General features: G+C 35.0%; 3 protein-coding genes across 3 annotated transcripts; 1 reads left to right on the plus strand and 2 right to left on the minus strand.

The window, feature by feature from the left end:
* Positions 1-1,594: 1,594 nt before the first annotated feature.
* LOC125072442 lies at positions 1,595-3,637 on the minus strand. The gene is made up of 3 exons (XM_047683073.1): positions 3,443-3,637; positions 3,168-3,293; positions 1,595-2,832 (listed from the first exon to the last, which is right to left on the minus strand). The coding sequence occupies exons 1-3, from the start codon at positions 3,579-3,581 to the stop codon at positions 1,634-1,636; spliced, it is 1,464 nt and encodes a 487-aa protein (XP_047539029.1). The 5' UTR covers positions 3,582-3,637; the 3' UTR covers positions 1,595-1,633.
* Positions 3,638-11,440: 7,803 nt separating this feature from the next.
* LOC125072404 lies at positions 11,441-12,058 on the plus strand. Its single transcript, XM_047683031.1, has one exon. It carries the CDS (start codon positions 11,444-11,446, stop codon positions 12,032-12,034), a length of 591 nt encoding a protein of 196 aa, XP_047538987.1. The 5' UTR covers positions 11,441-11,443; the 3' UTR covers positions 12,035-12,058.
* An 8,999-nt stretch (positions 12,059-21,057) lies between these two features.
* LOC125072190 lies at positions 21,058-25,392 on the minus strand. Its single transcript, XM_047682715.1, has 4 exons — positions 25,108-25,392; positions 22,479-22,526; positions 21,908-22,362; positions 21,058-21,133 (listed from the first exon to the last, which is right to left on the minus strand). Exons 1-4 carry the CDS (start codon positions 25,390-25,392, stop codon positions 21,058-21,060), a joined length of 864 nt encoding a protein of 287 aa, XP_047538671.1.
* Positions 25,393-25,741: the final 349 nt, after the last annotated feature.

The following is a 25,741-nucleotide window of genomic DNA, read 5'->3' on the forward strand; positions in this document are numbered from 1 at the left end:
ATTTACATTCAACTACATACAAAACGTACAGTATGACCGCTACAATTTAAAATGAAGTTAAACATTTTTGACAATTTTCTCTGGAGTTCTTTCACACACTCGAATATACAAGTAAAAAGCTTGTAAAAAATCGTCATCGAACAATGTTTTGTCAAAAGTAGAATAGAATGTGTCCAAAAATGTTTAGAACGAAACTTTGCTGGAACGTTCGAGAATTCACGACCACCAATATACAGGTTTAAAAAAGCTTAAAAAATGAAGGATCAATCCTTGTTTAGAATCATCGTATTTCATCTTACAGTTTTTCGCCTTAGATAATTTATATATCTAGACAGAGTGTCGTACTACAAAAGAACTAGAACAAAGGGGCCAACTTTATTATCTTGAAGTGCGGTGAGCTACATTTTGACACTCGCCAAACGTCATACAACTTTAGCGTGCGTGAACTTACTGGCCATTGGCCAAACGTTGGACACAATGTTTGATGCGTTCTCAGCCTTGACAGTCTATTTACATATATATATATATATAAAGGTTAGATGCTTCCGGTTTTGTTTATATTTTGGAAAACATTCTATTGTAACTAAGTATGGATCTAAATGGATAAGAGATGTCTGTATTTACAAATAAGATGTATTCTTATAATAATACATCCATAATACACTAGTCTATTTATTGTAATATTTCTTGTAATCAGACTAAAATATTAATGTATTTGTTTCTGGAAACATATCTTTTTAAGTAAATGATTTTGGTACTAAAACTTGCCAATGATTAAAATTAGTTAAGAGTTGTTTATGACGTCAGTTTTTTTTGGAAATGATTTAAAATTGAATTGTTCAAGATGGATTTAGACATTTACCAATCGGGAGAAGTACTTGCTTATTATTATTAAATTTATTCTCACTTGTCTTGTGAAATTATAGATTCAATTAATGTGGATTTAAACATAATGTTGGCGTTGAAAGGGTTTTCAAAATTAAAGTGTTACATTTAAGAACGTATGTGTGATATCGTGTTCAATACCAGTTAAAAGAGAATTAAATAAATATTTCGTTTATTTTATATATATACTCGTATGTACCTATGAAAAGTATTAATGATAATAACTCGTAAATATAAATAAGCATTTCATTGGAATAACACATTTTTCGGATTTAACATGACAATTAAATAGATATTTATCGATTTTTAATTTTTCAATCGATTTTATGCACAGTTTAACGACATTGCAAAAAAATATCAGTACTAGAGTCTGGCAAATGAAAGATGAGAATGAGAAAGTGCGGCAAATTCAAAAAATTCAGAGTGTGGTATCCCTGAGTTGTAATGCGAATATCAGTCTTGATACTTTTAATTTATTTTAAATTTTAAAACAAGTTTATCAATTTGCCTCTATATTGTACAATTCAAACTAATATTCGTCCGGTTGATTTAAATAAATAAATAATGTGAACCTGGCCAATTCATGAGTTAAAAAGTGAAGCCCCAAATATTGACGCCTATTACATAAAATATTATCTAAATCGATTCCCATATCAAATTTCATGCCAACCCATTCATTAGTTTTCATGTTAAATAATTATTAGTAAATTCAATTATTAATAAATAAAAAACAAAATATTATTATTATTTATTCAGAGTAATCAAAATCAGACTCTAAAAATTCATATAACGATTCTTCTGAGCTACTTGTATCATTATCACTGCCAACATTTATTATGAATTCTTTTAATGTGACATTATTGTCTCTTTCTCTATACTTATCCTCTACATTAATGACATGGTTAGTCATTGTTTTCCAATCTGAGGCAGTTATGTTCGCGAATGTCTCCTTAATAAGTTCTTCTGTGTCTGCTGCAGATAAGCCAATATTTTTCTTTGCGATTAGTCGTTTCGCTGAACTCCATATCAACTCTATTGGATTCAGGTCGCAATGATACGGAGGAAGTCTTAATACTTCATGGCCATTCTGCTGGAGAAGGTCATCTGCCACATATATAGGGTCTGGTTTATGCTTCTCTACTACACACATCAATTCCTCTTTTGAGAAAAATTCTTCATACTCTATATTATTTTCATCAAGCCACTTTTGAATATCGGCTTTGCGGTTTGTCATTGTCGGGGTCTTATTTTTCTGCACAGTGTGGTAACTGGCATTGTCCATGATTATTACACTGGGCTTGTGCAAATTCGGAATAAGCTTCTCGGTCAACCATTTGTTAAAATTTTGACTATTCATATCATGGTGATAGTCAGCACTCTTAGATTTGGTGCTAAAAAGCAATAACGCATTAGGTACAAACCCATTTTCGTGCCCAGCATGCACAATAATGTACCTCTTTCCTGAAGATATGTTTTCCACAACACCACTCGTAGATGGACCTTGCCACGATTTCTTGGGTTTATAGTTTTTATGAATGTAAGTCTCATCAAGGTATACAATTTGCTTACCCTCTGCCCTTTTTGTAGCAATTGTTCGGAGAAACTTGTGCCTCCATGCAGCAATATCATAACGCTCAATTAACAATGAGCGTTCATTTTTGTTGTTTTTGAATTGAAATCCATTTGAAAGCAATATATGTCGCAGTGTTTCACGACAGCCACAAAAACCAATGGATTCTTGTAAGTCTGTCAAGAGACTCCTTAATGTTGGAACTTCTTTTTTTACGGTATAAAATTCATTGATTTTGTTTCGTATAGCATGAATGTCAAAGCTATCCAAGTTTGAAACAGTTTTCTTGTGAGGGCGTTTTTTTCCTGGAGTATTCCATACACCTTCATTGACTAACCCCTCATGTTTGATTCTATTAAGTGTTGACACACTTACCTCTACAAAAAATAAAGAAAATATAAGTTTACAGGTATTTTGTACATAATTACGCCCCAAGAATATAATTACTTCACACATAATACAGATGTGGTATGTAACCACATATATTACCTTCATTATTTATTTATATACTCAACAATATGAATTCTATTCTATTCTAGTATGTTAATGTTCTATTTCAATCTTCAAATTTTCACTTTGATATGTTTACAGTGACTAATAAATTTTCATATTGTTGGGCAAGAACAATGAACATGTCTGTCTTAAAATATGGCAATTGATTTAGAGTTTGAGTCTTATCAAATTTCAAATACATCTGTAAATATGTACGTACCAGTGTAAGAAGCAATTTCTGCCATGTATTGGTTTACGGTCAATAAAATTTCTTTATTCTCCAACTCACATAACTTTTTTAAAGTGTTTTTGACAATATCGACTCCCGTGACATCCCCGAGTCCTTCTGTTAAAAAGCAAATAACAATATTATCTTAACCTGACATAAGTACCTACATACACGCGTAGTTTTATTATGCTCGTATTAAATAGTGAGTAACGACGAGTAAATTTATTGGGTAAACATAAGTATCAAAATTGATAATTCGTACTAACCTAAAAACGACGATATCGCATGTAAATACTCTTGTTTCTTCTTGAAAGCAATGTTTCTCTCCTCTTGTTTTTCTTTGTATTTACATATCATAGTATGCAACAACTTCCGAACATTACTTTTGATAGTTTTCTTCATCATAAACCCTCAAAAACGTAGTAATTGCGGAAAGTGAACAATGTAATCAAAACGAATCAATGGCGGAACAATGACGTTTGACAATTCAGCTGGTGTTGTCATATAAAAAGCTCCACAAAAAACTCATTCTCATCTTTCATTTGCCAGACTCTAGTAACTTATTTACTTGAGTCGTTCAATATTGCAAAACTCTTCGAGATTGAAATTTTCCTCCTCCCAATAAAGAAAGTCAAGGATTGTGGTTTTCGATAGGAAATAATACGAAACATTTATTTTTATTTTAAACTCTATTGCAGAGAGCTAAAGTCTACTTTAAAAAATGTAAATATATAAGAAATTATTGATTTGTGCCAACAAGTTAGAACTAATAAATTTCTCGTGTATTTAAAACGAATATATAAAATTATTCAATATTTAATCACAGTAATAATAATTATAGTAAAACTTCTTATGATATTAGGTATAGCTTTCGAAATTTTGACCACGTAATTTAATATTAGTCCATCTATGCGAACAAAAAAATTTTTTTTAAGCATATAATGATTTGTTTAATTAAAGAAATGACCAAAAATTTTATTTTCTAAATAATAATGACTTGTCATTGTTTTTTTTTTTAATTACTTAAATAACATTGGATTGGTATTATTCAGCCAGTCCAGTTTGATGTTCCTTTCGTCGCAAACGATACATTCCCTAATAATTGACTGGTCAAGTTATGTTTTGAATTATTTATTTTTATTATCTGTATGTTAAATCCTGTCTTTGGACAGCCATTTGTTTTTCTATTTGAAAAAGATAGACATTAATGTGATATTATGATGGTGTGATTGTTCGTGTTATAGTTTTGTAATTAAAAACGTACATTTTAGAATTTATTAAATAAAATTAACTATTGTAATTTTTGTAGTTTATCTGTACCTATGATAATAATATTAATATGAAGTATTATTCGTTGTTTTTTTTTCAATTCATTTCGTTTTAATGTTTTATGTGTGAACATACAAAGTACTTTCTTATTGTGATCTCTAATATTAAGGTGGATAATTTTAATTGCTTTGTAGTATATCTGTTTGTACAGTCTATTTCAACCACATGAGGACAAAAGTCAAACAAACAATTTTTGACTATTAGCGAATCGCATGATTTCATGCGATTAATTTAAGGTTTGTTTATCTTTATTCCTACTTCGATTGGAATAGGCTTTATTTAGCTGGTTTTTTAAATACATTTTATATTATTTAGTAGAGGTTAAGGAACTCAGTAAAAGTAGTTTTTTTGAAATCTAGTACTTATTTGTTATATTTAAATAGCGCGCGAAAACGCTACGTTGACAATATGGCACTGCAATGGAGTAGGTGACGTCACTTGCCTGTATTGTAATCTGTGGCACATATAATCCACATACAGTAGGCAAACGAGGTTAATAAGCAAGTGACGTTGTAATAAGCCCAACCAATCAGGAGCGTTTTGTGTTACGTGATAAACGTTTAAAAAATGCATTTTTATTTATGGATTAAAATAACCATTTTTAAACTCATAATATATACTGATTACAATAATTAACACTTTATTTTTTGCATTGTCAAATAGCCTATTTTATTAAATTTCGACGTAAGAGAGTTGGGCGTAACGGGTTGATTTAGGAACTGCACACCTCGGACGCTAAGCTGCATCCGAGGTGTGCAAGAAAATAAAGATCGCAATGCACTCAGCCTAAATTATTTCTAAAACTTTATTTAGCACTTATGCGAATGGCAGGAGAATATTCTTATTAACATAGTTATAAGTTGTTATATTTAGATTAAAAATATATCCTATTTCATTGTCTTTGGTATGCAAGATATAAAAAATAGTGACATCGTATAAACAACATTTGACATCAAATTTACGATTTTTATACAATTATTCTACACAAATTCCACGCCAAATATTGTACACTAGTAACACCTTTCATTATCAGCCTGTAAATTGCCCACTGCTGGGCTAAGGCCTCTTGTTCCTTTTGAGGAGAAGGTTTGGAGCATAATCCACCACGCTGCTCCAATACGGATTGGTGGAATACACATGTGGCAGAATTTCGTTGAAATTAGACACATGCAGGTTTCCTCACTATGTTTTACTTCACCGCCGAGCACGAGATGAATTATAAACACAAATTAAGCTCATGAGAATTCAGTGGTGCTTGCCTAGATTTGAACCCGAAATCATCGGTTAAGATGCACGCTTTCTAACCCCTGGACCAACTCGGCTAGTAACACCTCTACGCACGTGTTAATAACAACTGTGCCATGTTTTAATATAATCGGATGGATGGAACGCGAACTCATGACTGCGAAGATTAAGATATATCAACGTTAATTCAAGGTTATTTCATTATAATTATGAGAGCCGATGGATAGAACACTGAGGTTCAAATTCGAGAAAGAAATTGATTGCTCTATTATATGCTTAATTAAGAACATCGCGAACATCTCCCTATGTTGGAAATTTTGCACGTGTATCCTCCAAACGTTATATATTACGTGTTGGAATAATATCAAAATACGATAACTACTGAGTATTTTGCCGGTTCTTCTCGACAGAATTTTTCATCATCAACATTCCGAAACGTTTGCAGTTTTTCTGTAAAATGACAATTTAAAAGCGCTTGTAAAAGTCTACTCGAATAAATGATATTTTGATGTTTATTGATTAAAGCCTGTTGTTCGTTATTTAATTTGAACATCAAGGCTTAATAAACAATATTTTTGAATAGGGGGCCTCAGCAAAGTCATATTGCGATTGCCGATTTCATGATTACTTGGTGGTAGGGCTTTGTGCAAGCCCGTCTGGGTAGGTACCACCCATTCTTAAGATATTCTACCGCCAAGCAGCAGTACTCAGTTTTGTTGTGTTCCGGTTTGAAGGGTGAGTGAGCCAGTGTAACTACAGGCACAAGAGTCGTAACATCTTAGTTCCCAAGGTTCCATTGCTTATTATACCCAAGGAATGGTTATTATACCTATTTCTTACAACGCCATTGTCTATGGGCGGTGTTGACCACTTACCATCAGGTGGCCCATTTGCTCCTCCGCCTACCGATATAAAAAAAACAAAACACGTAATGAATTTATCTCGTGAATAACAATATTTAATATTTTATACGAAATTTAAAATCGCTTTGATGATTATTGAATGCACTTACCTAGCCTCTTAGTATTCGGGTCGCTTACGCTATTATGATACCAACGGATATATTAAAACAACCTTCCTGTCTTGTTCTTAATCGGATATATTTTATCAAATTATGCATTCTTGTATTGCACGTTGGGAAGCCATGTGAGCGCATTTCTGCGATTGCTTTAACATGTCTGGTGTACACAGATCTATAATAACATATTAATTAGTGTTAGATTTGTATTTTATATGAATATATATTGTCTGTGTACTTACGCATCTGTCATCACGAGTGACACACATCGCGAAAGCGGGGGAAAATAAGATATTTAAAAATTTGTGCGCGTGAAGACGATGTGTGTGCTGTACTAGGGTGTCCCGTCCATGTATGAGAATGAATGACATGATTTTTTTGAGCTATCCTCTCGCAATAGGTATCAAAAGATATGTAATTTTACACAGATTACGAAAAAGGACCACACTTTAAAATTGTGTAATTTACCTTTTTACAGTTCTAATAAAATAACACAAAAATCAAGTTAAAAACGAATTTTATTACTAAAACTAGTTAAAGAAAGTCCACAAAAATCAAATAGATATTATAATTAATGACAAAGGCTTAGAATTTAAGCTTACGTTTCCAAAAATTGGCATTTTGCTCTAGATTGCAACCTGGTTCTAATTAAGCCATCTCTAGAAGTAGGGTCAGTTACAGCCTCTTTTACCAGTTTAATACCTCTTAACTTTTGCTATGATTTGAAGATCCTCATTAGAAATATATCGAAGAACAAGTGGTGCTGTAACCTGACATTCGTGCCTCACAATAATTTCGGTGTAGTCTCTAGGAGATAAGTTTATTTTTAGTGTTTTAAATCCTGCGCTTAGTACCCTACTAATTTCAGCTTCTCTAGCTTTTATTATTCTTCGCAATGCAAGCTCCCGAATGTGATCTCTATCATCCAACAACATACAGATAAGTAGGTTTTATGGGTGCGCAAAAAAAGCATTTCTTTCAATAATATAATCTACAACAGATCTTAGCTTTTCTTTTAAAAATTTAGAGTAATTAATCAGTTGAAAAATATCCTTGGCTCCGTCCTTAAAAGACGACTTTTGCTTAATTAAAAACCAAATGGGTGTGTATACTTTAATCACGTAGTTGACAAGTAACTGTAAATTTTCTGATAGATTATCAGTACTTATGTAAAGTCTGAGTATACGATTAGCAGAAGCCATCTTGAGTGTGCCATTTTTCCAGGTTGACGATTTGGTACAGCCAGTTGGTACAGCTTGGCATATCTCATAAAGATATTTTTGATCTGTACTTAATTCTTCTACTACTTTTTTCGACAAATCAGGTAAATTACCAATCACCGCACAAAATTACACCGCGGGTTTATTTTCGTAACTAGCTAATTGTTTTTCAAAACTTGTGTCCGTACTTTAGATACGGGTCTGTGGATCTTGTTTTTATCAATAACCAGACTTAAATCTTTTGTAGAAACCAAGCCAACGTCAGCCAAAACCTCAGAAGTAACAGCAGCAGCACATCGGGTCGATAAATCATATCTATCACGGACCTTTGTAACTGTTGGCAGCGGCAATGTATTCCGATTTGCCGTTGAAGTCGATGATGCCCTCATCGAAGGCGTATTTTTCTCTTTCATCGAATACGTTTCTGTGGAAGATACAGATTTCATTTCTTTTTTTTGCCTTTTCAACACAATCGGTTTTTCGAGTAATACACGCCTTTTTTGCTGCTCTTATTGAGTCTTTAATTCGTCTCGTCGTCTCTCGAGTGTTTAATCTTATTTCTTATCAACATCGCTTAAAACCACTTTCCTGACATTTTTTTTGATCCAATAAAATGTCCAACAAAATCTCGTTGATGGGAACTTGATTGAGATTGAAAGGTCAAACCTTTCAATCACGGTTACACGAACAAGATTCAAATGAAGTACATTTATAAGCAGCAACATCGAAAAGCTTCTCAGGTGACTCTAAAAACACTTCAGTTTGTTTTCAAAATAGTGAGTTCGTTTATTTATGGAGTATCTTTTAAAAATAAGGTGTTTTGCGAAATAAGATTTCAGCAACTGAATAACTCGGTCCTTAGGTACGATTGGGAGGAATGAGGCTTTTGTCCAAATATTAATGATCTCTCCCGAAACAATCTCATATATACCTGAATTGGATGGATCTTTTCCATTAAAGTAATGGAAAAGATCAAATTAATGATTTTTTTAATTTCAGGTCGTTCTTGATAAATAGAATAAATGTAATGACGTCCCGTTATACTTGGTAGCTGCCGATCGTAAAGCTTTCTGAATCACTACGCCAAGAACTCAGTATTCAAAAAACATAATATCTGCTTTTTACACTATAACAAACGCAAATGTACTTCTCTAGACCAAAAAATACTTTGGCTACAAAGCAAAGTCAAAAGTGTAAAGAGTCCCCTAAACAAGTTGAAACTTGCAACAATCTAACAAATCCGATATCGCCGATAACGTTTTGTAGGATGCAAATCGAAATATATTACAACTAAATAGAACAAAAAAAGAGAAGATTTTATACGTTTTGTTGGCTATATATATTATACCTAAATAGAAGTTTTTTTTTATTTATTTTAGCGAGAAGAACTGAAGAAAGAAGAAGAAATGACAATTTTTAAAAACTTTGAAGATTGGTGGAACCCTAACGATATATGTTAATTTAATTTTGGTAATATACGATCTATAACGCAAATTTTGAGAGGTCTTGCGTTATGAAAAACCAAAAAAATATATTTTCGAGTCATTTTAATGTGCACTTGCCTTTTTATAATATTTTGATTTTTGTGTACTATCAAACATATTATTATTATATTGATTAATCAAAGACATTTACAACCTTTTTTTATTTGCTATATTCCTAACAATTCTAACATGAATTTTAAAAAAATAATAATAGTATTCTAAAGCTGTTAATCCTGTTTGGTGAAATTATGACAAACGCATTAAAAAATGGATATATTTCAGTGGATTCGTAAAAGGGAAATTAAGTAACATTTTTAGTCGTGAATATTGCAATAACGATGTGCCCAGTTGGCGTGCTATTTTTTATCATATTTTACGTATATGGTTACGTTTCACTACACGGAATCTATTAATTGTAGTATACTCTAAAAAGACTTGTATTGATATTTTTATATATATTATGTAAACTGATTATATTAGGCTGTAAGCGCAACGACCAGGGTTTTAATTCTATCAAATTATCACTCTATAGCAATCGAATAGAAACGTTACCGTTCGTTTTTACTGTTCTACTAACACAACGATTTTATAGTTATAGTTCGGTCAAAGTTGGATTTGAATATAATCAGTCCCGAGTATATTCCAATCAAACTTCGACGACTATCAAAAGCGATATAACCCTTATATTAATAGCGTAAGCCGATTTTTGTCCCAGTGATTATAGAACGATAGCTGCACAACTAAAATCGATTATGGTCTCAATTTAAAGAGCTCCAGTCGTAGATGTGCACAAAATAAAGTGGATTCCTGATTGTAATTTACTAAATCTAAATATTTTAAAAAATAATTAATTTTAGACGGCGGAATAAACTAACTGGCCAGTTGGAGAGCGGTGCTACGGCTGTATAAGAAAAATAGATAAAAAGGTAAACAAAATTAAAGTAAATTGTTATCGAAAGACTCTAATTCTAAATTAATTAATGCATACTATTTGACATTTGACAAAATTTAATTCAAAGAAAGTTCAACATTTTGGCTCCAAATGTAGATGAGTGATTTGCAGTCTACAGTGAATTGAAATCAAAACAAAACCAGCCATAGGTTGTGAAATTCCTAGAAAAACTTTTGAATAAACGCGAAATTTTGCGGGCGAAGTTCCCCTTAGTAAATATAATTGGCCCGCAGTTACGATTAAGCTGGGTTTTATTTTTGTGAAGAATAGTGAAATGGATCGTTATGGAATCTGGAACGTATTATAACCGCAATTTGTTAGTAGAATTTTCCCCTGATCAACGTTTCTTGAAATGCTGTTCATTTACCACATAAAAACTGTTTACCTAGTCTATATGCAAAAATCGCCTGCGGATTGCTGGATATAGTATTTCATCCGATACTTGCAGATTTCCTCACGATGTTTTCCTTTTCTTTACTTTCTTGTCGAATTAAGGTTAAGCGAACGATAACTCAGTAGTTATTGTCGGGGTTGAACCCGCCAACATTTGGAAAAATACATATGTCGAATGTGTAAGTTCTCTAATTCGTTTATATTAAAAGTTAAAAAAGTTAAAGTTATCATACATATATGTATGTAAAGATTCAAGCACTTCAAACTACCGACGTCGACGAAAAAAAAAAAGTTACACCAAAGGCAAGGACGACTGTGGAGATTAAAGAGACTAAACAAAACAGGTAAAAGTTCAGAGAGATTAGTAAGGCCATTCAAAAACGCCATGTTGTACTTAAAAACTGGTTGATGATCGTGAGCTATAAACAGCTACGTATTTAACAAATACTGGTTGGTTACCTAGGTAGGTACTAAGTTTCTTGATTGCAACCATTAAATTGTAGGGGAATAAAATTAGTCATTACAACGATATTTTATAGCTGGTTAACTAACAACCAATTATTTTTCAATGCGGAAACGTAACAATTATAAAACATAAAACGAATCGGCACCGCAAACAAAACAAAATGCTGCCAAAATTAACGAAATTCGCAAAAATAATGATATTCCTTATAATATTTTCGATTGTATTATTCGTTCGATCGTTCAAACCACTAACAAAAGAGGAACAAATAAGCAAATTCAATAAAATGAACGATGAAGTTGAACCTTTTAGGAAAAATTTAACCGAATGCGCTCATCAAGTGAAAGCATCGCCGATTGATGTCGAGAACTTCTTGAAACGGATACCGCAATCAACAATGCAGGGTAAGTGCTTCGTCGCGTGTATTTTAAAACGGAACTCCATAATAAAGAACAATAAGATCGTCCAGGACAATCTTTTAGAAGCAAATAAAGCCGTTTATGGAGAAGACAGCGAAGTAATTTCAAGGCTCAAGACAGCTACAGTGGAATGTAATCGTGTTATTGAAGGTATTTTTGAAATATGTGAATATGCTTCTGTATTTAATGACTGTATGCATATGAAAATGGAGCATATCCTTGATAAAGTTACGATGGACCGGCGGATGGAGGCGTTAGGACAAATGACGACAGATCCTGATATTTGGACGGACGAAGAAGATGAAATACTGAAATTGGTTAGGGATGAACTTTGATTTAGCTAGTATTGTAGATAAATTTAATAAAATGTGTTCATGATCATGAGTGTGATTTTTAAAATAATAAAAAAGACGAACGTTATTTTGTGACGAATGTTTTTTATTGCCGGTGAATAATTGTATAATATAAAATGTATAAATTCATAATTTAAAAAAATTGTATTTATTCTTTTTTTTTTTAAAGTAAAGCAATAGTATGAAAATGAAGTTAAAAAAAATGATGGGCAAATTTATTAATTAGCTTCTCCATTTGAGGAGAAGGTAAACAGCGATAGCTATCACTCAGTTGCTCATTAATATATATACATATATTGTTTGTTACATTTTTATCCGACTCGTTCAGGTTTCACGATGTTTTAACACAAATGAACAAAATGAAAATTATAATGTTGTCTTAGATTTTCGCGATTATTACACATTGAAATAAAACTAGTTTTTTAACGGATTTAATCGCGTATATTAATTATTTTATTTTAACATCCCGACGTTTGCCTGCCCGTGACCACGAACACTGCAAAGTGCTCGAAACGTCGGGATGTTAAAATAAAATAATTAATATACGCGATTAAATCCGTTAAAAAACTAGTTTTATTTCAAAATGAAAATTCTTGAGTGCTTGCCCAGACTTGAAACTAAAATCTTCGGTTAAAATTCCGATGTTCTAATTTCTGGGTCATCTCAGCTAATTTATTTAGGCTATAACATATTTTTTCAATACGATAATTCCAGTGTAGGTACCATAATGAATTGGCAGAAATATTGTTATAGAAACTACAATTTAATAGTAAAACAAAATATGATAAAATTTTCTATGTATTTAAATATCATTATGTCGGAATCTATTCAGACACATAATAATCTATTATTAGAGTGTTTATTAGTTATAGGGTCTATGTCGGTAGACTTTGCAGTAATAATCGGTTTACAGTGTAATTAGTAACTAAACAAGACTAAGAAAGTCTTGTTTACAATATATCAATAGTGATAAATATACAACTAATTAAGTAATTTTACGCAATACGATCGCAAACAGACAGATATAAAGATGACGATGTTTTTGATTAAATTGTGCTTACTGAAAACTTATTAATTTTTCAAACATAATTTATTTTATAGAACATGTAGTATGCGCCTACATACTAACGTGTTTTAGTCGGTTTTTATAAAAATATACGCTTGTCAAAAAATTCTATTACTAAATTTTGAAGTTTTAAATAGTTTATTGACTACCACGTTCAGTTGATAATTATAATTCTATAATATACATAATTTTATTGTTTTTTTTATTACAACATGTTTGTCCACGCCACCTAGAATTTCTCTATTTTAAGTACAATGATAATTATTACAAAAATAAAAGTTTTTCTTGTATTGCACTAGATGGCGATTATAACTATTTGAATTAAAAGCAGAGTATGAATAATTAAGAAGTTCACAAATTCAGAATGAAAGAACGTTATATTTATGAAAAAAACGTTAAAACGTTAAATGACGTTTATAATAATAATATACAGCTTACCACAGAGTACATAACCACTACGTTTTACTCTTTTCTTTAGTAAAGACTATATACTCTTTATTGTAGTTTTATAACTTTTATACTCTGTGGTCTTTCTCTTTACACTAATACACTTTGGTCAAGTTTAAAGTTTGGTCTTTTGCCATTACAATTAGAATTAGTATAAAATTCCATAATTAGTAATCTATATATTAGTTTAATTATTATTTCTTTGCTTTAAAGTACAACTATAAACCCTCTGGTATTTATTGATTGACCTTATTGTGCTTGTGACTTGTTAACTGATTTGTTAGAATTCATTTACATTTCAGACAGGCGTATAAAACAAAAATGATAATGTGAAATAAATGTAATTCATAAGCCTGTTTGATTTTATCGAATTGATCTTGAGATGTAAGTACGTTACCTTACTTTAAATTGAATACACAATAAATTAGTTTATTTAAAAGTACCATACAAACTCATGTACCCCTCTGTCTTATTTATAAATTATTTTCTATTTCTATTATAATCTCATGGTTCATGTCATGTCGTCATGGCTTGTTTCTTTAAATTACGCTGCCTTTTTAATGAAATATTTTTGTGCATTAATTGTTCCATAAGTAATAAAATAATATAGGGTCTTTGTTATTATGGTAACAACGTTCTCTGGCTGTGGACCCACTGAACTTACGAAGATAAAGATTATATTAATACCTCTCATGTAAACCTCCTGTACATCCTTAGTCACATAATTATGTACTTTTAGTCACCTGTTAGCTTAATAGTTTCAGGATGGTTTGATTGATAAAGGACTTAGGCAGAAATGGGTCGGCAATCTTTTGAGCCAGGAGGGCCAACAATTTTAAGTTTTTACAGAGCCACAAAATATTTTATTGCCAACAATAAATAGTACTTGCATAAATAAAGGTTTTTGTTAAAAAAAAAACATATCTATTTATTCATAAGGAAGATATCTTTTTATTTCCTCTTTACAAAAAATACTGTGGAATGTATTTTTAAAACTATGACTTTACAGGTAAGCAATTTCAAACAATTAAGTGTTGATAAACTTTAAAATATTGATAATTTTAATATAGGAAAACAATTTAACTGTTGCAGCAATTAATATTCTTTCTAAAAATAAGAAAAAGAAAGCCCAGTTTAATCTGTAATAAGTAAAAAAAATGGTTTAAAAAAAACAGAAACACATGTCACATTATAAATGAAAATATGTTACAAAATTCTTGTTACATATTGATATATCACATTGAAGGTGTTCAATATTGGTGGAAGCCTGTGTGATAAGTTAAATAAAACACTGTCAAAATATTTTTTTTTTTATTAATTTTGATTTATAGTAAAAACCAGAGATGTTTTGGACATTGAAAAACAGCCTGTAGATCATATACTGCAACCAAATAGTCTTTATTTTTCTTATCTAGCTGTGATTGAACTTTTTCCTTTTGATGAGTTTCGTAGTTTTCTTTTATTTGTTCTTTCTCTTCTTCAGTGCTATTTTTAAAAGCTTCGCAGACATCACATAAATCTTTTTTTGGAGCAAAAAAAGAAATATTAAAATCTTGCATAAATATTCGATAAAACATTAGATACGTAACAAATGGCAGGTTTTGTGACTTGCACTGTTCTACGTAGTCTCTATGAAGATCAGTAATGGCTTTACTTCCACATCAATATATTGTCTTTTTGAATTAACTCGTATATAGTGTGATTCTATTTTCGGTATTGCTTCTATAAACGACTTAACACAATTTTTTATGCTATCATCTACTTTATACCTATTTCATGACATCCACGATTATCTTTCATTGCAGAAATATTATTGTCTTTATTTTTTTTCTTTAACCCTAGAAGCCCAATCATATTTTACTAGCTATAAAGCCCAATCATATGTAAAAATTATGTATAAAAATAAAAACGCTCTATTTTCTATGTTTTTTTATTTATGATCTCTTTGAAGGGATTAGATTATTAAAAATACAGTTTTCATTAATAAATAAAATGCTTTTCAGAATAATATACTTTTTATTAGCACAATAATAGTAATTTTATTGAATCATAGAAATTAATCAAGAAAAACTTAAAAACTAATTCTTTTTCTTATAATTACGATTTTTTGACAATAATCAACTGGTTTTAAACTTTTTTCAAAAATATAATCAACTTGTAGTAATACTTTATAAGTCTCATAGAAAAAAACAGCCTTTATAGACAGTCTTGACAAATATCAACATTGTGTTTTCCGCATATGGCTTTCTTGCATTTGCAACACTGCGCTTTGGTCATCCGTCTTTTTTTATATGAACAAAATCCGCAATAGCGTCGTTTCTTTGGTACTGGCTCATCATTACTATTTTCTGGAGATGCTGGTACCAAATTTTTAACCAATATGCATCCAAGGCACAGTCAAGTCTGTGCTTAATTTTTTCATAAAATCTTTGCGGCTCATTGGTTTTTCTTGTTTATTTATCTTATTGTGACAATATATGATATACGAGTTCACAAAAGCCATATTTAACATTTCGTAAAATACGGCCATTGGCCACCTATTTGTCTTCCTGTTACTGGACCTAGAGGAACACATCTGATCAAAGGAATCAACGCCACCTTTCGTTTGGTTATAAAATAATATCATATCTGGTTTACCGTTACTTTCATTTATTACGGCATTTTCATCACATGACGATAATAAAAATACCATCTTCGACGGCTTTTGTTTATAGGAAACCAATGTCAAAGGGCCATCGAAGCAATACATTGAAGATCCTACCGGGCGTGAACGAGAATTTTTTATCTCTTCTGGTATTTCTCTTTTATTTGATCTGATGGTTCCTACTATTGTTAGGTTGTATGGAGTCTGGAGCATGTTTTTAGCCAATGGGACCGACGTAAACCAGTTGTCGCAAGTAACATTTCTGTTTGTTCCGTGTACTGTTTTAGTCAACTCTTTGACGAAAAATTCGCCTAATGATAAACCTTGTCTTCGTACTTTTACCAAGGTAAGGTATGGCATCTATCATGTACTTTGTTGAAGCGTCACACATCATGGGGAACTTTATCCCATATTTATCGGGTTTATTGGGTATGTACATGTGGAATGGACAACGACCGCGGAAACCTAAAAATTGCTCATCTACAGTCAAGTTACTGCCAGGTACGTAGTTCAATCTGCATTGGTTTATAAAAATCTCCAATATTTTTCTCACCGGTACAAAAGCATCATCGATACGAAGAGTTGGCCGCTGTGATTTATCGTCCATTCTCAAACATCTTAGAAGAAATTCAAATCTATCTCGGCTCATTACCGATACATACCGGGTGTCAGAGAATGAAGCGTCAAACAACTCATCAGATGAGAGGTGGTTATTTTTCATAACAGCCGTCAGAGTGAGTTTTCCAATTAACGACCAGACCTCCATTGCATTTGTATCCCTGTAGCTTGCCGAAAGTTCTTTTAAATTTAGTCGTTTTATTATCATCTCCACGTTTGTCCACTTGACTATTTCATCTAACTAATCAACATCAACTATCTTGTCAACAATCAACTATCTTGTCTTTTATAAAGAGTTGAAAACATAGCAAAGGGTCAACAACATTGCGACACATTCGCGTTGGTCCTCTATTTGTACGTATAATATTGATAGCAGAAGTCCGTCCCGTCGTACGTCCCTTTGTAGTTGACTATACATGGTTATTTTTCCCACGTATTGACCGCCGAGGCAATGTAATAATTCTGTGTAAAGTTAATGAAGCTACCTCAAGATTTGCCGATTCCGGAGAAGCAGCATGGTTTTTTGGGTCGTCTTGTCTACTTGCAGGGCTTGTATCCTCAATGAAGTCGGTCATCGCGTCTTCGTTATCACTCCTGACATCATCTTCACCTGCGATGACTGCTGCAGTTGCGGTTGCGGTGTGTCTCTCGGAAGGCCCACCTCCCGCCTGAGGTGTTCGCGGCGGAAGTTGGCCATCTCGGCCTTGAGCTTTTCGTGTTCCTTTCTCAAGACATCCACCTGTGCTGTGAGCTTGGTGTTCTGGGCCCGCAGCAGCGCCGTCTCCTCCGTGTTGGTGCGGGTGAAAAGCACCTGGGCGCATTCCAGTATCGAGGCGGTGGCCTCTTTGAGCGCCTTCTGGCTGCAGCCGCTAAGGCCCTTTGACACCTTTCCCACTCTTCTTATGGCTGCAACCGCGTCCGTCATTTTCCGGTTGAGGTCGGAGGCAGGTAGCTCATCTGCCTCGACCGACTCGAACGACTCCGACAGGGGAGTGGCTCGGCCTTCCACCACCCTTTTCGTCAGAGCCGCGATCTGCCGCTCGTCCTCCTTCAATTTATCGGCGGCTGCTGCGGCCTTCGTTGCAGCCGCAGCCTCTCGCCTGGAAAGGCCGATACCGGCATATTTGCCGGTAGTAGCGGGCCTCTTTTCGGTGTCGCTCAGTGCCGAATCCGACCCCGAGTTAACAACCTCTCTCGCGCGTGAGCGTTTGGGGTTGTCGCTCACCGCGCTCGCCACACTCATGCGGCTCGACACGCTGTCGGTATCCGACAGCGCGCCCATCCTCTCCAGTCGTACCACAGGTATTTTTGAAAAATCGGTGTCCATTGTGCATGCGGTGTTTTCGTCGGAAAAGATCGGTCGTGCGACTTTGTCCCCCTCAGATTTCGATCTGGGACTGCCCGATCCGTGAAGCGGATCGGGGAGGGATTGGCACCCTCCTGAGGAATTGTTTTTAATAGTAGCACTCATATATTAAAATTTTTTTGCCGGGGCTGCCGGCAGGAAGAAGGAAGGATAGGAGGAGGAAGGAATGTGGAAGGGTGGGAAAGGAAACGCAGTCGGGACCGAAATACCCTTCGGCCATGCATCCCATCGCGCTGCGAGGCCACTTGGGATTGGGTGGTTTATCTTAGAGGTGTCCTTCCTCAGGGGCCGGGCGGTTAAGCCAAGCCCCCCGACGGCGGCATTGAATCATGCCTCCGTCCGCTGTTCGGCCAACCCGACTCAGCGGACCCGCCGAAAGGTTTGCTCCTCGGTGAATGAGGAGACAAACGAACGAATCCCGCTTAGATGCGCCTGCATCTAAGCAGATGCGGTCGCGTCTCGACCCCACTACAGAAGTAGGAAAAAATTAAAAATATACAATAAAAATTTACAAAGAGCTATGTCCAGACTGGCTGCTAATGCCTCCCCCTTGCTCTCAACTGCTTCCGCCCATTTATGAGTAAGGTAAACTAGAAGATCACCGGCTGAGCGACCCCGACGGAAACCGTACTGGCGGTCACCAATCAGCTGGTACTCCTCTAGATACCGCAGGAGCTGACAGTTTACAATGGACTCCATTACCTTGGAGAACAAGGGGGTGATGGCTATAGGCCTATAATTGGACGGGTCTGAGCGGTTACCCTTTTTGGGAATCGGATGCACTAAAGCAGTCTTCCAGGAGATCGGGACGACACCTAATGCGTAAGATTGCCGGAAAAGACGCGTTAAGACCGGTGCCAACTCGGGAGCACATGTCCGTAGCACGATTGAAGGGATGCCATCGGGTCCACTCGACCTATGAATGTCCAAGGAAAAAAGTGCTTTACGAACTGCACTTTGCCGGAATTTAACCTCCGGCATCGTGGTATCACATCGCGGGATTGTTGATGGTGAATTTCCTTGGTCATCTAGAGTCGAATTCGACGCGAAGAGAGAGCCTAAAAGATCAGCTTTCTCCTTTGCGGTATGGGCCAATGACTCACCGTCCTTGTGCAGAGATGGAAAGGAAGGCTGACAGAAATTCCCAAGAACAGCCTTAGCGAGAGACCAGAACGCACGTGTTCCTGAAGGGAGACGCACCAGTCTCTCGCCAATTCTGCCAATATACTCCGTCTTCGCCTTAGCAATCACATTTTTGAAGGACCTAGAGGCAGAGTTATATTCCTTTCTGAATGCGCTGGTCTTTACATCACGAGACGCTGAAGCGTTAGCCCAGTCATGGTAACGTTCCCATTTTCGGCGTGAGGCCGTTTGGCAGAAACGACCAAACCAGTGCTGGGACTTGCCACCGATGGGCACCGCAGAATACGGAATGAACAGTTCCATACCCTGAAGCACCACATCGGCAACAGAGTCGGCAATAAGACTCGGATCTTCCAGCGAGAAACAAACCTGCCCCCATGGGTAGGAGGCAAAGAAGGACCGCATCCCATCCCAATCCGCTGACTTGTAGTGTCACACGCGGCGGCAGCCCATGAAACGAGGTCGTGAGTACCGCATAGCCGGAACTGTACTCCGAACGAGACAGTGGTCCGACGAGCCCAGAGGGGGATCGACGATAACCTGATAGCTATCCGGATGAGAAGTCAGCAGAAGGTCCAACAGGGAAGGTGTATGATCCTCCACGTCCGGTATTCGCTTTGGCGAAGTGACCAGTTGTGTCAAATCATATGATAAAGCGAAGTCGAGAACAGATCTACCCGCATGATCAGTAGTACGTGATCCAAGCCATTGGGCATGGTGGGCATTAAAATCACCAAGAACCACGATCTCTGCGGATGGGATCTGCTGCAGTACGGAATCTGTAGCCATTTGGACGTGCTCAACCAGTCGGTCGGTTTCGGCATTACCGCTATGGGACCTATAAAGGCAAGCGTAGATTCGCGGATGGTCGTCACAATCTACACGCAGCCAGATAATTGATAGGTCCTGTCCTTCAAGGCTGCCGAGGCGTCGGGAGCAGATATCATCTCTGACGTAAACGCACACCCCAGCTCGTGGTACAAAGGAATGTTCCAATTTATACCCGGGATAGGAAAGAAAAGTCGTATCGGCAGGAGAAGATATCTGAGTCTCGGTAAGAAAGAGCAAGGCCGGCTTCGCCGTCTCAAGGTGAAAGTGGACGGCGTTCAAGTTCGAGTTGAGTCCCCTTATGTTGCAGAAGTTCACAGTAAGGGTGGTAGGGGTTGCCTTATTTTTTATGTTTCACACAGTAAACCTGTACTTTGAGTAGTCGTCTTTAAAAACAACAAAATATTTAGAACCTCCGACTGACGCCTCTTCCATCTTACCGCAGGTATGTATCTGCATGAATTTATTCACGTTATCGTGGTCACATTGTCACTAGCAGGATAAGGCAAACGGTGAATATTACCCTTCAAACAACTCTCACATTTTTTAGAATCGAGCATACGGACACTGAGTTTTGTTTCTTCACTATATCCTTTATATATTGGATATTTTGATAGGCTACTAACCTTTATAGATATTCTATTTCACGACGTCCGTTTGGCTCTGGTTGTAGTAGTGACGTGTAGTGATAGGCGCGCTAGTGTGTGTAAACGTAGGTAGCGTTAGGAAAGAAATCTGACACGCATTATATATTAATTTAATAAATTATATAGACAATTTAAGTAAATAATATTTAGCTATTAGAATGATAAGTTGCAGAGAAAAGGAACAACAGTTGAAAGTAAATAATATTTTTATTTATTACAGAGAAGAAACAAAAAAAAAATCAGCACTTAATCACTATCAAATTCAATTTCCGATTCGCTTTCGTCAGAATCGTTCCCTAAGTTAATTATGAACTCAAAATCCAGGTCGACGTATTTTAAGTATTCTTTTTCAATTTTTTCAACATGAGCACAGGTTTTTTGCCATGTTTCACTGGTTACTCTAGCTTTCAAAGATCAGTCTTTCCATGTTCGTCATGTTTTGTTCGATATTCTTTGATGCGATATAATTTTTACAATACCCCAAATATTTTCAATAGCATTTAATTCTGGGTGATAGGGGGAAAGACGTATGATATCAAAACCCTTGCTCTTAATAAAATCATCAATTTTATACGTTATGTGTTCATCTTTGTGTTTTTTTATAATATCGTACAATTCCAATTTAAGGAGAGATTGCTCAAATGCTATACCCTTATCCCTGAGCCATTGCTGCATGTCTGCTTTCTTTGTAGCCGACGTCGGTAGTTTTTCAGTCCGTGTGTTGTGATATGAATTATTGTCTAAGACAATGACAGAGCGTGGGGATAAATTGGGTAAAAGTTTTTCGTTTAGCCATTTAACATAATTATCGTAGCTCATATTAGAATGGTAATCGCCAGCTGTTGAGTTGGCTTTATAAATTAATGAAGCATTTTCAATAAATCCATCCTTTGTACCCGCATGCACTAATATAAAGCGAGTGCCTGTGCTAATTTTTTTTAAGAATGCTGTACTCTCTTTCTTTTGTGCCCAGGTGTTGTTTCGCACTTGTGTTGAAAGGACATAACTTTCATCGGTGTACACAATTGCGCGACCTTGACTGCGATATTCTGACATCTTCTTCAAAAATTTTAAACGCCACATTTGTATATCATGACGCTCCGTCAAAACTTTACGGTTATTCTCTGTTTTACGCCACTTGTAACCTAACTTCAGTAACAATTGACGAACAGTTTCGATACAACCATCAAAACCAATTTTTTCATTTAATACAGTTTTTAACTTAGCCAACGTTGGAATTTCTTTATGGATGACATGGAAATTTTGTATAGTACTGCGAACAACATCGGCTGTAAAATTATCTATTTCTACCTTACTATCCCGCTTTCTTCTTTTCTTCATAGGAGAAGTGAAATTTGATGAGCAGGATGGCAATTCCTTCTCTTCTTTTAATATCCGTTGAACAGTTTTCATAGAATCACCTGTAGCCTCAGCTGTACGCCTTGTAATATCTCCTAAATGAGACAAATCACAGTTAGGTTCCGCAACTGATTTTGTGAATTCATACTCTTCTCGCAGGAAATGATAAACGCTAGCTATCATGCTTCGACCCTAGAACAAAACCAAATCGAAATACCTATTTAAGTAATACAAATTTCATAATATTAGATAGATAAACTCTTAATAGCACACAAAAAATAGTAACAATAGTTTAAAAAAAATGTTACCTCACTGTGGACAACTTTTCTGCGTTTACTTGCCATGCTGACGTTACTCTTTGATTTTTTTTAGCGCGGAAACAAAACACTAGTGACTCTGACCGCGTCGCGATCGTAACTGAGCGCTCCCGAGGTTACGCACACTAAAACAGTGTGCACGTACAGACCTTACAACATTCATAGTCAAACGGACTTCGTGAAATAGAATAACTATACTAACCTTTCATGCCATGAATGCAAGTCTATGTGAGTCCATATAAAAACGACAGTCCAACACATACACATTGTCGCTTCGCTGTGCGACTGCTACAATTTCGTTTTCTTAATTGCAAGTGTTCCGGTTTGTTAACAAAACATGCGCGTGCGTTACATTAGTTTCATGTATTACATTGTCTTTAACGATATGTTCCATTTCGTTCAATAATAAATAAACTTTGCAAATAAACTAAAATAAAAAAAACAATAATAAAATTAACATTCTGAATTAATTAAACGGAAAACTTTTTTTAAATCAAATAAACATTAAAAATAAACTGAAGAAAACATTAATCTTAGAGATTAATCAGAGAATTCAGAGTTGCAATTGTAGTAAACGTAGACCACCTTCTCTTCATTCTTCGTGAGCCCATTGTTTACACAAAGTACATTGACTAGTCTTTTCTCTGACTCTGACTCTGGATCTGCTTTCTGAATATAAGCAAACAAGCTAAGCAAACAATACAGTAGCATTCTTCCTCTTCTGACTCTTACCTTGTAGGAGCATAGTCGATCTCAGTAAAATGGTTTATGGTTACGGTTATATGGGTAAATTCGGTATATATATTTATATATAACAGTATCATAAAACTTAACACGGTAACTTTATCAAAAACAATTCTCAATCAAAGTAACATAATTATCTAAAAAATATTTAATCCGTCTCAAGAACCTTTCTTTATTTTTAAATGTTCATGTCAGAACTTGTTGTGCTTTTTCTTTAATAGGCAATTTTTTCCCAAATAATAATTTGTGAGGGGGGACTGTACTTGAAAGTTTTTCAACTATATCAGCTTTTCTTTTAGGTTCGACACATTTTCGTTTAGTTCTGAATGCAAATTTCATTAAACATGGATTTTTGAGATATTTATCATTCATGAAACGAAGAAAAATATGCAAGAGATCATAAATGTCACGGGTAAAACAGACCTCTACCATATTTTTTAAATAATCCTTTGGGTGGGATATTAGGGTTTTCCTTGGTGATTCGTAATTTGGTATATTTAAAAAAATTGGCGGCTGACATAGATTAGATACAATGAGAATGTTCACTAGTTTCGATTTTTTACGTTTCCTATAGTCCATATGAAATAAAAAAGTGTGTGTAATAATTATTTCGATATGTCACTTAGTTCTCGAGACATTGAATTTTGAAGGGCGCGATTGACGGCCGGCGCCGACCGGTTCGGTGCTGTGGCGTCACAGGTCACACTCACGCAGTACGTTGCGCGCTCCAGTACCGTTTACTACGAAATAATGCAAATACTATTCGAAATATCGAATTCAAATACAAGAAAATTATGTGTTGTGCCAAAATGTAAAAATACTACCACCAAAGCACCGAAAAAGTTATTTTTTTTAGTTCCAATGGAACTAAAAAAACTAAAAAAATTGGCTAAAAGCTATGAAGAGGTTGGATGCATTTGGAGATAAAAGCAAAGTATATTGTTGTAAAAATCATTTTGACGTAAGTACATTGACAATCTGTTATGTTATTTGTACTATAGTTTGTTATTGTATTTTTATAGTTTGCAGTATGTTAGTATTTCTTATATCTAGTTTGTATTTAGTTTGTACAAGTATGTAATCACGAGCCAATTCCAAGAAATGATAGTTCAGTTACATAGCACAAACAAACGATGAATGAAACTAGTCGTCCAAAAAAAAAAACAAAATACCTTATTTGTTATGAAGATAACAGTACCTAATATACTTAAATCAAAAACGAAATGAAGCAACAATTTACTGACAAGCGTTAAGACGTTCCCTGTCCGCTGAGCCACATATGGTTCAGCTTGATAAGCACTGATACGTTCCTGATTCCGTATGTACGTCAGGGGGTATATGAAACTTCTAAAGCAAATTATTCGTCTGGACGTAACGGAACTGTACAGTTTCTGCACTGGACGTGCTGGTACGATAATAAAGTAAAGAAAAACGCCGGGACATACGAAAAAATATTTTTATTTTACGCAGAAATCACAAATTATTTTTAATTATTTCTTATTATGTTCGTTTTGAAAACAGGATAAACAAAACGATTTTTTGCATTGCAAACATTCAGTATCCACTCGTTTTACTCTTTTTGCAGCAATTTCCCAGTTTGTACCTTCTTTTCGCAACTCTTCGTAGCATCCACGGCATCGTTATCGTAGAATTTTATTGTCCTCTTTCCTTGGAATTTTAGACAGAAAGTGCTGAGTTCTTATCGAGCCAGTAGACGGTCTTGGACTATTAGTAAATGTATTTATACTTGCATCGGATGCATTATTCAATTGCAAAATATCCCTAATAATATCTTGCTGCGTCTGTAGTACGGTTTTGCGTAATTTTCTATTGCAGTTGAATGTAGTTTCCGATACAAAAGTGTAGCGTTAGTTACAGATGCACAAATCAAAACATCTAAAGCGATCTTTTTGTACCATGCAAGCGACTTTCTTTTAGGGTCATAATAAATTGCAAGCTGGTCAGATACATCTATGCCCTTTTTTCGCTCATTGTAATAGAGCACGGCTTCTGGCTTCATCATTGGCCTATATCCTGAAGACATACGCATATCGGCACCATGGCATGTAGAAATCAATGCTACGTCGCGTTTGTCTCGCCATTTCATGACTGTTACATTGTCCTTCTGACGAGCAATTACTTCACCTTTTTTAGGTCCCATTTTTTTCGATCTTATTGCCCATGGAAGTTCTTTTCTATTTACCCGTAGAGTTCCGCATAAGTCTGTCTTACGCTGCTGTAAATATTTTGCCAATCCTACGGTATTGTAATAGTTGTCACACACAATTATCCGTCCGGCATCTAGAAGACCGTCACATAATTGAACTATGACACTCCCAGGCTTATCCAAATCAGCAATCTCGGGTCACGCCCTATGTAAATATCATAATTCCAGACAAAACCCTCTTCTGTGCACAGTTTATAGATTTTCAAGCCGTATTTATGAGCTTGTGTTTACGGTATAGTACCTTATTTGGTAAGCGTGAAATAACTAGACGCAGCAGGAATCA

This window comes from Vanessa atalanta, chromosome 21 (genome assembly GCF_905147765.1).
Source record: "Vanessa atalanta chromosome 21, ilVanAtal1.2, whole genome shotgun sequence".
Classification (NCBI taxonomy): Eukaryota; Metazoa; Arthropoda; class Insecta; order Lepidoptera; family Nymphalidae; genus Vanessa; species Vanessa atalanta.

Excerpts from the sequence above, each read along its gene's own strand:
- LOC125072442 (XM_047683073.1), bottom strand. The coding sequence starts at position 3,581 with ATGATGAAGAAAACTATCAAAAGTAATGTTCGGAAGTTGTTGCATACT. Across the intron at positions 3,294-3,442 it reads TGCGATATCGTCGTTTTTAG|AAGGACTCGGGGATGTCACG; the intron begins GTTAGTACGAAT and ends GCTTTTTAACAG. Across the intron at positions 2,833-3,167 it reads AGAAATTGCTTCTTACACTG|AGGTAAGTGTGTCAACACTT; the intron begins GTACGTACATAT and ends TATTTTTTGTAG.
- LOC125072404 (XM_047683031.1), top strand. The coding sequence starts at position 11,444 with ATGCTGCCAAAATTAACGAAATTCGCAAAAATAATGATATTCCTTATA.
- LOC125072190 (XM_047682715.1), bottom strand. The coding sequence starts at position 25,392 with ATGGGACCTAAAAAAGGTGAAGTAATTGCTCGTCAGAAGGACAATGTA. Across the intron at positions 22,363-22,478 it reads GAAAAGTTGTCCACAGTGAG|GGTCGAAGCATGATAGCTAG; the intron begins GTAACATTTTTT and ends GTTTTGTTCTAG. Across the intron at positions 21,134-21,907 it reads CGTAAAGTTTTGACGGAGCG|GGATTTTGAGTTCATAATTA; the intron begins TCATGATATACA and ends ATACGTCGACCT.